At 33.2% G+C, this 17,450-nt stretch overlaps 1 protein-coding gene across 3 annotated transcripts in view; it reads left to right on the forward strand.

Annotated features, from left to right (window-relative positions):
- Positions 1–17,450, forward strand: part of KIF20B (kinesin family member 20B) — a 90,944-nt gene that overhangs the window by 27,551 nt on the left and 45,943 nt on the right. For all 3 annotated transcript variants that reach the window (XM_012540592.3, XM_012540596.3, XM_031956021.1), the window contains exons 17-20: positions 1,548–1,609; positions 1,977–2,096; positions 5,540–5,705; positions 14,720–15,956. In XM_012540592.3, coding sequence (XP_012396046.1) covers positions 1,548–1,609; positions 1,977–2,096; positions 5,540–5,705; positions 14,720–15,956 — 1,585 coding nt within the window. The remainder of the gene's footprint in view (positions 1–1,547; positions 1,610–1,976; positions 2,097–5,539; positions 5,706–14,719; positions 15,957–17,450) is intronic.

The raw sequence follows: 17,450 nt of genomic DNA on the forward strand, positions 1-17,450 counted from the left end.
GAATTAAAGGGAGTTAGGAAAGACTTCTTGTAAGAGGTCCGATTTTTGTGGGGACTTGAAGCCAGAAAGTAAAGATGAAGAATAAGGGAATTCTTGGTAGGGGGAATACTGGTGGCATTTCTTTAGGGAGGAAAAGTAAAAAGATCAATGGTTAAGAGTTTGGGGATGGGGACAGATAAGGTGTAAGAATACTAGAAAAGTAAAGGCTAAATCATATTTTATGCTTCATATAGAAGAGAATATATTTGAAATAGTATTTATTATATATGTATGTTCACATATTTGTATTTTAAGAATAAAAATATTTGAAGTTGAAGTGATGGGGAACTCCTGGTATTAAGGTACAAATATCATCTCGTGTTGTTGTTTTTTTTTTTTTTTTAATAAACAAAAACCTTTCTTTTTCCTTGTATCATCTTCCCCATTGGAAAAAAAATAAAAAGAAAAACAAAATCCTTGTAACAAATATGTATAGTCAAGTAAAAAAATTGTCCAGTTGGCAATTTTTTCTAAAATGTATTGTCATTTTGCACACTGACTGAGTCAATTGTTTCTTAGTTAGGAAATGAGTTAGCATGCTCTGGAATAGTGGTTGGTCATTGTGTTGATCAGATCAGATCTTAAGTCTTTCAAAGTTGTTTTTCTTTTCAGTGTTTTTATTGTATAATTCATTCTCTTGGCTCTGCTCACTTCACTTTGTGTTAAGTTCATGTTTTCCCAGTTTTCTCTGAAGCTTCCCTTCATCAGTTCTTACAGTATAGTATTCTTTCATTACATTCATACTATATTTTTTTGCTTGGTCTGGACATTTTGCCATCATGAAAAGAGCAATTACAAATATTTTTGTATATATGGTTCCTATTTCTTCTTTCTTGTATCTTTTGGAGGTAGTAGGGATAAACCTTTGTTAAAGTGTGATTGGATCAAAGATGTCCAAAGTTCAGTAACTTGTTGGGCAGCGTTCTAGTTGTTTTCCAGAATGCATGAGTGGACCAATTCATGTCTCCATCAACAGTTTTCTCAAAGTCTTTCCAACATATTCTTTTTTTTTTTTTGGCTAATTTTACTAATCTGATGGGTACATTATTTGATTACAAGGGCTATGTGAACATGCTAAATCATGTTACTGTGGAAGAAAGATGGGTAAATATATTTGTAGCTATAGTAGCTATGTCTGCTTTATGCAAAAAAGTACTTGACCACAGCTTTTGTTTAGCTTTTTTCAACTTCCAAAAGTTAGTTACAGGGATAAGAAAGTTTGATCAGTAATTGATACCAATCATTATTTATCTGGAACAAGTGGCCATTAGCAAGGCTATCTAGTCCTTAACTGCTATTTTGCTTTCTGGTTGCCCCTTCCACATCCTGGTATGACAAAGTTGTGAAATATTTACACTGCTATTCCTCTCACCACTAGTACTTTCCTTTGGAGAAATCTGTGATTAAGGTAATGGGGAGCTGCTCAGTGATATGTGTTTTGCATGCTGTCTGTTTGCTTTCAAGCTTCATAAAGTTAACGTCTGCTTTTCTATGTTCTGTTTTCTCAGAATCAGAAACGTACACAACTGATTACAAGATATCTATTCATGAGCTTGAAAATGCTAATAAGGTGATGTTTTAGAATTTTATGTGATATCATTATTATTGTTTTGAATGTGCTTCTTCATGCTATTCAGTTTTTTTTGTGTGACTTTTCTTAGTAAATTAGACAAGAGAGTCAGATCATTCTATTAGCTTTATTTTCCTGCTTTGTAAAATATTTAGTGCTTTGATATGTGCAGTTTAAAACATACACACACAAGATATAAATGTTTTGGTGTTGATGTTAAGTTGTTAAATGTCATGTTGCTAAGTTCCCTTAGTGATAATGGGCCTAAAGTTGAGAGGATTTAAGAAGCTATTTTAGAAACAAATCTAATTATTTTGACATTGTAATTGTATCTGTACTCTAAAAATGTCTTTCTTCTTTCCAAAAGAAAATAGTTGCTCAGAATCAGAGAATTCAAGAGTTAATGGATATCATTGATCAAAAAGAAGATACAATCAACAAATTACAGAATTTGGTGTCACATATGGAAGATACTTTTAAAGGCTGTGTAAGAGACTTAACTGTGATGGTTTATACAATAGTTTCATTTCCCAGTTTATAAGAGAAATCAGAATTTTTAAAAGCAGCTGGTATTTTTGTTCCAAGTCACATTGGGCTGTGATGGTTTATGTTACTTAGTAAACTTTTAAAATTTAGATAAAATTTCTTGTAATTTCATGTCTTACACAAAAATACCTGTAAAACTTTTGAGATATTGACTATAGATCATTTTACAGTTCAGTTAGTCATTGTTTTCTCTTTTGGCTTATTATGGGTATTGTTTGCTTATGTTAACATGTTCCTTATTTGGGACAGTTTTTTTTTTTTCTGCCTCTTTAGTATAGATGAATAATGGTGTTAAATCATTATTAAACCTCTGAGAGATTGGATCAGGGCAGAACCTGCCTGCCCTGAAGTCTTAGAACATAAGTGCCTATAAATTAGAATGAGGAAGTATAGGAAGGACGAAGACATAGCTCTATTATACTTTCTCTGTAAAAGTTTACAAACTTTAGTTAAACTTAATTATTTTCAACCACCTGTTTATGTTGATAATAAGATTTTTTTGTGTGTGTTACTATATGTAGTGACCTACAAGTTGATTTTTAAGATTGTTGTTACTTTTTCCTTAAGTTGGGTTTGATTTATATGCTAGTTATACTGGCAGCTGACGCCTCCTATACTGTACCTCCTTCAGAAATATTTTATAGTTTGTACAAGAAATAGTTCTGTTTAGGTTCTGCATCTTGACTGTTGCTTGTTAATGGTACCCTTAAGAGACCACAGTCATGACCTAATTTAACCTTAGAGCAGGATGAATTTAGGGATGTCAAAGGGAGAAGTATAATGGTTAAGAAAGTACCATTTTTCTAATGTACTCACCTCATTAGAATATTAATTTGAGGACAGGGAGGATGGGAACTTTATTGACATTTTGATGTTCTTCTATATCAGGCCTTTTTTGAGAAGCATGGTATAATAGAAAAGGTGTTGAATTCGTAATCAAAGGAGCTGGGTTGAAGTTCCAGCCCTGCCATTTACTAAGTCACTTTAACCTTTCTCAGACTTAATTTTCCTCTTCTGTAGATTAGACTCTGATTTCTTCAGGTTCCCTCTCAAATCCAAATTTGTAATTTTGTGACTTTTTAGCATGTACATTCTCTTTATAACTTCTGAACCAGGATAAAATGCAACCCGGTTTATAAGAAAGTAAATAGCTAAAAATTAAAAGCTCCAACATATTCCTCTCAGGTAGGATAGAACCCTGGGCAAGGTGCTCAACCTTTGATTGCCCCAAGTAACTCTAAAACTAAATATCAGAGCTGGTTCTGATCTGCATTTGGGGTGGGGGATGGGTGCCTTAATGAAATTAAAAGCTTTGCCCCAACATAAGAAATAGTTTCAAGTTATTAAGAAAATATAGCACTAATTTTAACTAGGGGATTTGATCTTCTAAGTTGATGATATAAAATTGAACAAGAAGTCTTATAACTTAGGATAGCTTTGTGTGTCCATAGGATAGAAGGAAGTATTGAAGCTTGCTTTTACCAGTAATTATGAAAGAATAATCCAATTTTTCCGTAATTAACAGTTTTTAGTGGCAAAAACCCAAAGTTCCAGTAGATGGGGCCATTGTAATAGAAAAGATGTTTAGTAAATAAAACATGTCACTTAATTCCCTGTTCTTTCTGAAGAAGAGAACTTTTTTCTTTAAAAGCACAAAAAGAGGGTTATGGCTTTACTAATAACATTTTCTAGTTTTGGGTGACTATGAGGACTCCCCTAGCTTTAATCTTGAACAGTGAAATGTTCTAAAGGGAGGCATTAACCTATTATTTACATTTTTTGCTTCTCTTCAGTTTTGGGCGAAAGCATTTTGGATGGATGGAAAGCTTATATGTTTAACTGCATATACAGTTTACTTGTATAATAAATAATACTTTTAGGGGGTGGGTGAAAGGCGAGCAAAAAGAACTACTATTTGTAGGCTTATATATTCATATCTAATTGAACATATGGATTTAGTGTTTTTGTTTATAAAACATCACTTTTAAAAGCATCAAAATTATAGTAAGGCTTTTCATAGTTAATAATTATAATAGTAACATTCTATATTGTATAATACGCCAAAATTTGCAAAATGCTTTGTGTTTATCCAAATTCTTCAGTGCTTTAATTACCTGCATAAAAAGTCAAATAGTTCTGAAAAGATAACATTTCTGCTCTGCATATCTGTGGGATATGCAAATCATAGATTTAGAATTCTAAAAATTTTAGAGGTCACATAGTTGAAACCACCTATCTTATAGATGAAGAAACTAAAACTCAGAGATGGTAGGTGAGTGATAGTCAGTGTTGGAGCCAGGATTTGAAGAGGTCACATAGTTGAAACCACCTATCTTATAGATGAAGAAACTAAAACTCAGAGATGGTAGGTGAGTGATAGTCAGTGTTGGAGCCAGGATTTGAACCCAGATGTTTTCATTCTAAAATCCAGCCCTCTTTCCATTGTACCACACTGCTTGCCTGCGGCAGTTCAACAAGCTGCCAAACATGACTTTTAAAATTTCTTTTATATGAAATCAATGAGTTTTCAAGCTTTAGAGAAACAAGTTTTAGAAATGACCCAGGTAGAGCTCTTTTCTAAGATTCCCTAGAACTGAGAAATATTTTATAGAATTATAGTTACTGCAACTACAAATGTAAATGAAGACAAATAGTTACATTTTAAATGTTAAATCCTTCAGTTTGTGATGAGTACAATTACTTTCCCTCCCCACTCCTTTTTGGTTCAGACGTCTAATTTTATTGTGTGAGGAATGCCCAGGATAGACATTTTTTCCACCAATGAGAGTCTGGAACATTTCAGAGGCAGCTCTTAAAAAAAGTCTTCCTAACTTCAAAACTGGCCTTCCAACTCCTATAACATAATATTTCATTGATATACAAGTATTGGTGTAAAAAATGAGTAAAAACTGAAGTTAACTAAAGGAAGTCAGAGAATAATAAAAAATATTACTTAAGAAATTACTTAAAAAATGTTTCCAACCATTGCTTACAAATTTGAAAAAAAAATTTTTTTATATTGTCTCAGAGTAAGAATTTGAGCTGTGTTTGCGAGGCACTAACTTGTACTGTGATGGTTAGAATGCATTCCTTAGAATCAGGACTACTACATTTAATCTCTTTATGATCTTTTTGATCACAAAGACTTTTTGTGAAAAAATCTTTTTATCTTCATTTTACAGATTAGTAAACTGAGGCTCTGTGAAATTAATACTGTTTGTACTACTTAATCACAGGATTGTTGTGAGGAAAGCAGTTTGTAAACTTTAAACTTCTACTTTATACATGACTTGTTCATAAGCTTTTGTTTGTTTTGTTTTGGGGTCTTTTAAAAATTTTGTTGGAAACTTGCCTGAAAAGTAATTTGAACTTATTTTGTTCTAGGATGAAACTTTGTTTACTATTAAAAAAGAGATATCAAAGATGAACAGTAATGAAAAAGTTGAGGATATTCAGACTGAGAAGAATAAGGAAAACATAATTTCTTTGGGAAGAAAACGATCATTTGAAGACAGTTCACTTCAACAGGAAGAGCTGCCCATCAAGAAAGGTACAACTTCTTCAACTGCCAACTGGGCCTACTTCAGAAAACTAACTCCTGTACCAGAACTAAACAGGAGGATTGCAAACAGGAATAAATTTTCTCATCTAAGGAAAAAACTTGGATTAAAAACTAAATGCCAGCCATTTCTACTCTGAGATGATGGGCAATTTTTTTTTTAGAGTCAGGACTGTATTTTAAAACTGTTTTCTAAGCATTGTAATAAATGTCTATTTAGATTTTATGCTTTTTCCTCTTTGCTGCTTTTGCATACTTATTAATTCTAATTTCTGTGTTCATGGCTGTTGATTAAACTCAGTAATTCTTTCTTTTTCTCCCTTCCCTTCTTTCCCTCCCTCTCTTTCTCTCTTTGCGTTTGTCTGCCCCTCCCCCTCTTTCTGTCCCCTTTTCTCTGAATTTCTAGCTCACTGTCTTCCCTCTTGAAGCTTGCATGGCACCATTCTTTGTGCAAAATATTGGAAGATGAGACATTTTGTCATTTCTTTTTTCAAATACAAATTCAGTGCTACATCTCCAATACAAAAGGAATAAATATTGTTTCAGTTTCAAAGGCAAGAGAGATCACTTGATATTTAGAAGCATGAACTGAGCAGGAAAAACCTTGGAGATTATTTGATAGTTAAAGAAACTAAAGTCTAGCGATAATGTGATTTACACAGTTCTCAGGTAGACAGAAACAGCCAACATTTGATTCCTGATTGTCTGAATTTGAGTTCAGTAATCTTTATAAAGTTTAATTATTCCCATCATCTTTCCTAATTCTACTTTTTCATAAGGAGAGGCTCCTTCACATTATTGCTGAAAGATGTTCCACTATTCAGTAATGTCTTTCTGAAGTTTTGTGTAATATATATTATGATTATTTTAGGATTTTACTTTCATCTATGTTCACTCATCTTTTAAAGTGAAGGAAGGAGGAAAAGTATTTGAGCAGTTTGTTTTAAAATATTGTTGGATATTTAGATAGTATCTTTAGTATGAGAGTTGGAAGAAAATTACAGTGTTAGTTCAGGTAATTAATATTGGATAGTTACTTACTTTTTCCCTCTCTCTATTCTTCCCCTCTCATAAAAGCCTATAAAGTACTCCATTATCTTTATCCAGGCTGTAGGAACTGATTGAAATGTTTGGTAATATATGTTTTTTCTGTTACTGAAAAAATCATAAGTCCAATAAGTAGTTACTGCCATACAAGTTACATTTCTTAGGTTTGAGATGTATTTTTTTAGGTGAAGCAGAGATGTGACAAATGTACTCATTTATTTTAAAAACCAGCACACATATTTATAAATTTTTCTTTTTATTCATAAACAGAATACCTAAGAATAAAGATTAAAGATTGACAATAAGTTAATTAAGCCTGTCATGATTTACCTCCAGCCAGGGCTATATCTTCTAATTCTTAGGACTCAGAACATATGTTTTAGGCGTGTGTGTGTGTACATGTGCATGCATATATACACAAGTGTGTATAATGCATGTATTTGTGTATACACACACATTAAAAATAAATTAGAAGTTGGAAGTAGATAGTCTTCAATCTCTAATCTTCATGTTGTGAAATGACAACATTGCTTTACTGATGACAAGTATTTCTTCATTATATCCCCACCACTGTTATAAACAAGCATGCCATTATGAAACGAACACTGGGTTTGTGCCTTCTGATATTTTCAAGTTGTGATGTTGGGCAACTTGGCACAGATAGTCTCTAGAGTTATTTCCAACTTTAGCATTCTTTGATTAAGATTGCAAATGGACAGAGATAATGGCATTGAATATTACTCTTTGGAACTTAGGACCAAGTTTGTAAGTTCCAAATTTCTGTAGACCATTATTTTATCATGGAGTTAATTTTCAAATTGAGTCACTTAATGTATCTGTGGCTTTGGTCATGCCGTCTCTCTAATTTTACATTGTAAAGGAGCTTGGCTATCCCCTCTTTTCTCTTAACATTGACCATTATAATCAGTATTTATTTTGGTGAAGAATAAGAATGCTTTAAAAAGCAACACAAAAGTTATATATCAAAGTTTATGTTAAAAAATAAGAAGATAGAATTATGATCCATTTAGTACACATCAGAAATACAAATATAGAATATTGGTAAATTGAAATAAGGGAAAGATAGTATGTTTAACCTGAAATCTTAACTAGTGGTAAAAGTCAGAAATTACCACATTTTTTGATATTGAATCTAATGCTAGGGAACTTTTACTAAATATCTGTTGAAAAACAATACAGTCAGCTTCATATAATTATAACAATGTAATTTGAATAGTAGGAACAATATGATAGTGAAGTAGAAGAAATGATTGGGGCAAATGTCCTCAAAGTTAGACAGAAACTTGAGCCATCATTAGATTAATGGAATAGAGAAATCCAGAGCACAAAAATCTGGGAAACCTAAAAAAATTAGGCTAATTGTAAGTAAAGTGCTTTGAAAACTTTAAACTATAACTTAGCTATAGATAAAAGCATGGTATATAGAAAGTTGGCTTTGGAGCGAGGAAGATCATGCCTCTGACATATCATCCTGCCTGGGTGATATTACTGGGTCTGTCACTTAATTTCTCAAGTCAGTGTTCTAGGTGGAAAAGGCTGACCTATATGAGGAGAAGATGTTTCTTTATCAGACATTTTTTATGTCACTGACACTACAAACCTATACTATTCTGCTATAAAATCGGCCAACTAGCATTTGTTAAGTACCTACAATGTGCTGGGCACTGTGCAAAGGCCTAGGAATACAAAGAAAGACAAAAGCAGTTCCTGCCTTCAAGAAGCTCACAATCTAATGGTGGAGACAACTTGTAACTATGTACAAAGAAGATACATGCAGGATATATTTTGGGTGGTCCTAGGGGGAAGGCAGGAAGAAGAAAAAGATCATTTAGTAGTTGAGGTAACCTTATACAGAGAGTGGCTGATTCCACATAGGCCTTCCAGTGTCCTTTTCCTATTCTTATATCATCAAATGGTTCTGGAGGCTCTAAATAGCAAAGTCAATAAGCTATTTACAGCTTTAGAAAAGTGCTGCCTTCGGCAAGCCTTGTCCCTTGCTAGTGAAAAACAAACTTAAAGTTTAAGTCTATTTATACCTGTCTTAGCATTAGCAGAACACATCTGAGTTGGAAGTTTTGTTCCATTGGTGCTTTCTCTTCCCCTGTTACCAACTTAAGGTTTAAGAGGCTTCATCTTAAAATCAGAATTGAAGTTTGTCTCTTATATAGAACAGCATGGAGCAGTGCTGTTTACCTTCAGAATATGCATGCCTTTAGGCAAAGCCTGTATCTTCTACCCAGTTAGTTATGGAACCACTTTTGAATTTACCTTCCTAAAAGTTTAAAAAATAATTAAGTGCCTAAAGATTAGAAAATGAAAAGTGTGTTCTTTCTCAGGGCAAAAGAAAAAAAAAAACAACCAGCCTCAGTAATTTCCTTCTGATAAAGACAAATTGAGGTAAGCAGTTTCATTTAGGTACTCAGAAAGGCTCTGGATCATAACTATGTTTAGCAATTGGTCAACAGTACTGATGAGGCAGAACTGACATAAGCTACTTACTAGTCAATAATTTATAGGACTTATACGTCAAAAATAATTTTAATTTTGGTATGTCACAACATAATAGATGAGAGAAAGAAATAATGACAATCTAGCTAGATTTTGGGATGATATTTGTTTCATATGACTTTCATAATTAGGAACATCAAATGGAATATATTTGACAATACATTAGAGATCCATGATTGCATGGGAATAGGTTCCCCTTTCATCAGTGCAAAGCTTGATGAATCTGTGGAGAAAATTATTTGATCCTCCTTTTTGATTTTACTTATATCAGTCTTCAAATAATAGATGTTCTTAAAGCCTTTCCATTTTGGTCAGTTCCACACTCTCATAGACTTTGAGGACTCACAGTCACCCTTTCATTCTATGACCAGACATTAAAGTAAGACTTCAGTGGACAGGATTTATAATAACATCTTGTAATGTAAGTGAGAACTGGAATCAAGTATAAAATAGTGTTTTATTAATACTGTGAGTTTTCAAGACTTGTAGTCCTCTTCTGTTTTTATGGAGTGATAGATTTCTTGTTGGGCCTAGGCTCTTTAAACATTGATAAAATTGGAAATGACCAAATTTGTTTCAGAAATGATGCTGATTACAAACAGGGATGATAAAAATGGAGTTCAAAACAATGGTGACAATTCAGAGCATTCTTCAGAAGCAGAATGAAATTAAAGTTATCTGAATACTTCTGAAGTTTTAGATAAGCACGAAAAATGCTTTGAAAAAATCTTTCAGAAAATCCTTTAAGGATCTGATTTTCGCACGGAGACAGATTACTGAATTAATGACCAAAATACACCTTAGAAAAGAATTCATGGTTGGTGATTATAGTACAGCCAATAGGGGATTTGTCAATGACATACTTACTTTAGCAAATAATTATCAACCAGTATTCATTAAATACATTCTGTATACCAGTTACTATTCAAGATGCTGAGGATAGAAATACAATTAATGAAACAATACCTACTTTCCAGAAACTTAATGTTTTATCAGGGGAGACAAGTCTGTATGTAAGTATATGCAAAATAAATGCTAGAAAAGAAATACACATAAACATAAAATAAATAGTAAGGTATGTTGAGACAGGCAGGATGCTAGGCAGGAGAGATGAAGAAAAGCTTCAGCTATATCTTGAAGGAGGAAGGGGAGTCCATGAAATGAAAATGAAGAAGTGTATTTTGCATGTGGAGGATGACCAGTGTGAAGATAGCGCATATGGGGAGAGAGTGTCTTGTATGAGGAGCAGAATTGGCCAGATCACTGACTATGGGAGGGGAAGTAGCTCCGCCCGTCTTCCATTCTCAATAAAATTCTTCCTAGTTGCCATTACATTCCTCCTATTCTACCTAGAAATTGCCCTCCTCCTACCACTACCCTGAGCCATCCAACTATCAACTACCAATACTTCCAATAATATTGAAAAGATAATATGGGGCCAAGTTGTTTGAGGCTTTAAAACCTAAACTGAAGAGTTTTCATTTGATTTTTAAAGGCAATGGGTAACCATTGGTGTTGATTAAATTGGAGAATGACAGGATCAGATCTAACTAAGGAGGTGATATGGATCAGCATGTGGAGAATGGACATAGCAAAGGACCAATTATTAATGTTGAAATAATCTAGGTGAGAGGTGATGAGGGCCTGAACTAAGGTGGTAGCTGTGTGATTAGTGAGAAGGGGCTATATGTGAGAGATGTTGCAGAGGTCAGTTGGCACTTGCATATAAAGGGTAAGAGAGAGTGAGAAATCAAGAGTAATGATGTTATAAAGCTGGAAGACAGAATTCTCTAGAAATAAGGAAATCTGGAAGAGGAATGGCTTTTGGGGGGGAAATCTCATGGTAGCTCTGAAATACGAGGCAAGGCATGGAATCTAATCCCAGCTCTACTTCTTAGCAATGAACTTCAGAGATTTCTTTAAATTCCGTGGTTTTCAAGAAGTTGCTAAAGGAAGGGAACAAAAACTTGAAAAATAAAACCAAAAATAGCTAGTTCCCTCTCCACTCCCATTTTTTTTTTTTTTAATGATTTGTGAAAACTCTAGGTCTTTAAATAAGAGAATATTTTAGAAATTGTTATCTCAGATAGAGTATATAACATGATCAACCCTATAAAGAACTATAAAAAATCATGATCTCTACCATCAGGCAATTTATGGTATAAGGGAAGAATGTTATCATAGAAGAAAAAATTACAGAAGAGTAAGTATAATCAAAGTACCTAGACATTGAGTTTCAGAGGCAAGAAAAAAACTACATGCTAACTCCTGAATGGGGAGCTTCTCTGACTTTGCTCTCTTTTCCTGAAATTGTATTTTATTTATTTATCTATCTATTTCTTTGTTATACTATCACACTCCCATCCTCTTGTCCCTCTCCTTCATGTAAATTCCTTGAGGGTAGGAATAATTTCTTTTTTTTCCAATATCTTATACATAGTAGGAATTTAATAAAACACTGAATTCAGCAGGTAAAAATTGGGCTTTGGGGTTTGGGAGTGGAGGGGTGGGGAATAGTTATAACTTAGAGGCAAGAAAAAGCGTGAAAGTGTTTTTTTTGCCCCCCTGAAGTTAGGTGTTAGATTTAAGTAACTTTTCAGCAGTTTAAAACACTTAACTTGCTAGCCAATTGTAAAGATTATAGTTTAGGCAAAGTTTCTAGATGATGAGGCCAAATATGATTTTATTGTGTCTGATAAACCAAGATTTCCTGGTGATTTAAGAATTATGTGGATAGCTTATGTAAACTTATGATGGCACTCTTTCTTGATCAGGCTATCATATAATGGGTTTATAATGGTGCTGTTTAATTGGAAGAAAAAGCAAATGCTACTTGTTCAGGAAGGAAGTTATAGGAAGTTAATTAATTAGCCAAATGTATTCTGATTTAATTGCATACCTGCATAAACTTATGGTGCAAAGTTTTTCTTTGGTTTTAATTGTTGATAAGATGGTCCTTTAGTCTGCAAGAATTCTATGTTAAGCTTGGGCATACAAATGGAAAACAAGAAATAGTCCCTGTCCTCATCTTTCTAATGGAGATGACGATATATAAATAACTAGATATATCAGTAATATAGTAGATAGGCAGATAATGTATAGCTATATAAAAGTAATTCGAGGGAAAAGACTCTTGTAGAAGGTGACATTTCAGCTCAGTTTGAAGGAAGTTAGGAAAACTCAAGAGATGGGAGATGATGGAGCAGACTATTCTAAGCATGGGGGTACAAAGAATGGAAATAGGAAGATGGTATACTATGAATGAAGAACTGTAAGTATAACTGTAATTAGATTGAAGAAGTATAGAAGGGAGTAAAAGATAAGAAAGCTGGAAAGATAGAAAGGGGTCAGGTTATGAAGAGTTTTAAATGATAAAAAAAGACTATATTTAATCCTGGAGGCAACTGGAAGTCACTGGAGTTTTTTGAGCAGGATAGTGATATAGTCAGAAATATACTTTAAAAAAATTAGCGTGGCATCTGAGCACAGGATGGATTGAAGCAGAAAGAGATGTGAAGTTCATAACCTTGTTATTACCCATGATGTCTCTTTCTCTTTGACCGTACATATCTAATCAAGTGCTAGTCAGCTTCAATTGGGAGAACATTTAAAATGTAGTAGGGAAAATGAGAGCTGAGGAAAACCTGAATTAATATTATGGCTATATGAGTGGAGAGAAGGGCACCAAGAGAGACTTTGTGAGAGACTTTGTGAAGGTAAAAGTGACAGGATTTGACAATGATAAGTGAGGTAAGTGAAAGTGAGGAATCATTTCCAGCAATGAAATAGTGAGCCTGGATGACTGAGAAAATGGTGGTACCATTGATATTAATAGGGAAGTTAAGAAGAGGGGAATATTTAATACAGGGTAGCTGCATGGCACAGTAAAGAGAACTCTGGGCAAGGAATAAAGAATTTTGATTCATCTTCCTGAGTTCAAATCTGGCCTCAAACATTTACTAACTGTGTGTACCTGAGCAAGTAACTTCATCCTGTTTGCCTCAGTTCCACGTCTGAAAAATGAACTGGAGAAAGAAATGGCAAACCACTCTAATATCTTTGCCAGGAAAACCCCAAATAGGATCATGAAGAGTATAGCACAACTAAAATTTAATAAAATTTAGAAATATATTTTTGTACATATATGTATATATGTGTTTGCAGATATACAAATGCACATATATACATACACACATGCATAATTATTAGATCATTTGTTACATCACTGAAAAAGAAATCCTGGTTTTATTAATTATCATCATTCTTATGTCAGAGCTCTTGCTATAATAGCTTTTTCTTTTTTTCCCCCTTTTATAAATCACCTAGTTCATCTAGTAATCAGAAGGAATCCCTATTACTACATCTAGTCTCTAAGAGACTACATGTAGTCTCTTGCTAGATGTCTTTCTGAAGCAGGACATTCAACTTTTGAACACCAATAACTTTGGAGACATTTTTGACTTCTTTAAAACTTTGATCCAATACTTCACTGCACCATCTTGGCAATCCAAAGCATGGATGAGAGCCTGGGAGTAAGTCCAAAAGGGATCTGATTAATCAGGCCCATGCACTAAAATTCATGCAGTTTTTAGAGAAAAGAAAGCCTCTGAACTCCTTTTTTAGATCTTTTTTTCTAATTATAAAAAAGAAGAAATAATGTTTCAATAAAGGCAGCTGAAAAATGTTAATATTTTTCACTTCAACAGCATAATATTGTCAACATTGTACTGTAGGGTAATGTCATTCAGAATTATTTAATAAGGTAAAGAGTAGGGAAAATAAGGAATGGGATAATTTCTTTTGACCCCATTTAAAAAAGTTATTATTTTGCCAGGAATTCAGTGTATGATTAATGGGAAGAATATTAGATTAGTGATAAACGAATCAACTTTTAAAACAAAAGGAGAATATATTCAAGATTTGAAGGCAATTCTCCAAACAAAAAAGTTTGTGATCTCTTGTAGTATAGTTGAAAGAGAACTAGGGAAGAGCTGAAGTGCCCTGATTTTGAAATTTTTTGAGGAAGAACTTTCCTTTTTATTGTCCTTTGTGTCTGGAAATCCAAGTCCAGTTCAAAGCCATGTGATTTGGAGATTCCTGCTTACAAATTAAGCTTATTTTTTGACCTTTGCTCAAAGTAAACCTGGAAAAGAGGTATTATGTGGAATCTTGGGACTCTGCATATTTGATATAAAATACAGACATTTAGTAAGATCTAGCCTTTTGGAAGTCAATCATGACTTCCGTAACAAACACATGATCCAAGATCTCTCAGTTTAACATGCTATTTAAGGTTTAATGTAGGCATTTAAGGAAATGTAGGCATTTTCATTAGAAGGTTTCAAAATATTGCCTATTTGGATGGTTTTGCTTTTTTAAAATATTTTTTACTGAAATTTTCCAGAATATTAACACTTTTATTTTTATAGGATCTGTTAATATTAGCACTACCTTCCCTGGAAAGCAGAAGGAAATTGGAGATCTGCAAGAAAACATTTCAGCAAAAGAAGCAGAAATTAGAGATTTACAAGAAGAAAATGAAAGATTACAGAAAAACATTCTTGGTATCAATAAGGAACTTTCAAATGAAAAAACAGTGAAAGAGGAGCTACATCAACAAATTGCAAGTTTGCTGCAGGAATTGTCCTGCTCAAAAGAGAAAACTTGTATATTAAATACAGAGGTTCAACAAATAAGATCTGATTATGAAAATGCAGTATCTGAATTACATGCACAGAAAACCATAAACCAAGAACAAGAACAAAAGGTTATGGAACTGCTGAAGGAGATAGCAACAACCAGACAAAATATCACAAATAAAGTGGAACAAATAAAATTAATGCAAACAAAAATAGATAAGTTGCATACATTTGATTCTGTGCCTCAGACTGTAAAGGCAGAATCAAAAAATCTAAAGAACTCTTTGAAAGATCCTAGTGTTGATAATTTGCCAAATACCCCATCTACCATAGATGCCAAGGACTATTTTGTAAATGCACAGGTTGAAGAATCTGGTGTTGAGTGCTTTAGGAGAAAGAGTTCTTTTCATTACAGTATTGAAGCCATTTGGGAAGAGTGCAAGGCAATGGTAAATATCTCCTCCAATAAAAGCAACCAGATCCAGAAATTGGAGCAACAAGTTGAAAAATTACATGAAGAAGTGAGAAATATTAAGGAGGAAAACAATCATCTAAAACGGAAAATCAGTGAGAATAATAATCAGGATAATCTACTAAAGGAAAAAGAAAACTTCATTAAGCAGCTTTTAGAAGAATTAGAAAGAAAAACAATTAGGCTCACTGTTGAAGAACAGCTTGTAGTTGAATCAGAGAAAACAGTTTCAGAATTCACACAAGAAATCACAAGCCTGAAGGAAAAAATAAAGGAACTTGAAACTGTATTGGGTACCAAGGACACTGATAATCAGTTAGCAAGGTTGGAACAAATAATTCTGGAAAAAGAATCTGCTATTTTGAAACTGGAAAGAAATCTGAAAGAGTTTGAAGAAAATATTCATAATTCCAGCAAAAATACCAAAGAATTAAGTGACAAGGAAGCTAAATTGAAGGAGGAAGTCACACAATTGATGAATAATTTGCAAAATGTGAACAATTTACTTCAAACAAAAAATAAAGAAAATGAAAACAACAATCAAGAAATAAAAAAGTAAGTTAAATGTTATTAATAGCAAATTATTTTAAATGCTAAGCAACTATATATCTAAATTTTCAATACAGCTAAATTAAAAGAAAAAAACTCAAAAGGTTTGTCAATGAATTTTATGTACAATAGTCACTTCCTGACCCTTTCCATAGTACTTTTCTCTACCTAAAAACAAACCAAGACCAATATCTGTTTTTTATAAAGTATTTGCAAATGATTGATAAAGCACAAAAGATATGGTTTTTGCGTCTCAGTTCTGCTACTTACTACCTCTGGGACCTTGGACAAGTTATTTTACCTCTTGATTTTTAGTTTTTATCTTTTTAAAATCAAGTGATTAGACTTGATGACAGCCAAGGTTCTTTTTCAATCCCAAATCTATTTTCTATGTAACTCAGTTCACTATTATCTAAGGGGAAGGAAATGTATTTTAACAGTATTCTAATTCTAGAACCAACATCAGTCATTGTGTTTGAATTGAATTGTCTTATGTTTCTCCATTTATGTTATGGAAGTCATTTGTATACTTTCCTAGTTCTTAAGTATGCATTATTTCTTCATGTAAATTTTTCTGTGATAAATTATTCGTATTTAACATCTTTTAGCAGCATAAAAATTTCTTATTACCTCAACAAATCCCTAATTTACATACTTGTGCTTATTTGCAGTTTTTGCTTCAAAAAAAGTACTGATAAGAATATTTTGGTCACTATGACACTTTTCTGTCATCTAGTTTATTGAGATTGCTGCATTAGAGGACATGGACAGTTGTCTAACTTTACTCATGTAATTACAAATCGTTTTCCAGAGTGTTTGAATCAGTTCTCTCTTCCACCAATAGTGTATCTGCTTTTTTTCCCCCAAGTTGTTTATTCTAATTCTTCAAGATTTTAAAATTTAATTTAAAAAAATCTTTTGAATCATTTCTTCTTGATATTCATGCCAAGTTTGTGGGAGTACTTTTTTTTTTTCCTGCAGGTCTGCATGTCTTTGTTGTAGAATTGCTATTTTCTTTTAGATTAGATTTTGCGGCAGCTCTATATCTATAGTAAATGTTTATTATGGTCATTGACTTCTTCTATTGATTTATGTTTCTAGTCTTAATTCCTTAGTTGGGGATTTGTGCCAAAGATAGTCTCCATCATCCCCTGGTATACTTTGAGGTAGAATGGTTGGTACTAATTGTTCCTAATCTGGATCTTTTGGGTTTCTATGTTGACTTCCGCCTCTTTGGATCAGGTCCTTCATAAGTATTTGAAGTTCAGAGTACTGGATCTTCTAAACCCTTTGTGTATAAGTGGTGTCTGAGTGATGCTTTTCCTGCTCTGTTCTTTGGCACTCTAAGTGATTTTCAAAGCCCACACTAGGGATTTATGACTACCTTGGGGGCAATTTCTGTTTCCTTTGCTTCTGAGTACTGAATCTTCCAACCTACATGTATCTCTGGCCTTATTGTATTTGGAGGCCATTCACTTGTTTGTACTGGTGCTGGATCTG

This window comes from Sarcophilus harrisii, chromosome 2 (assembly GCF_902635505.1).
Source record: "Sarcophilus harrisii chromosome 2, mSarHar1.11, whole genome shotgun sequence".
NCBI lineage: Eukaryota > Metazoa > Chordata > Mammalia > Dasyuromorphia > Dasyuridae > Sarcophilus > Sarcophilus harrisii.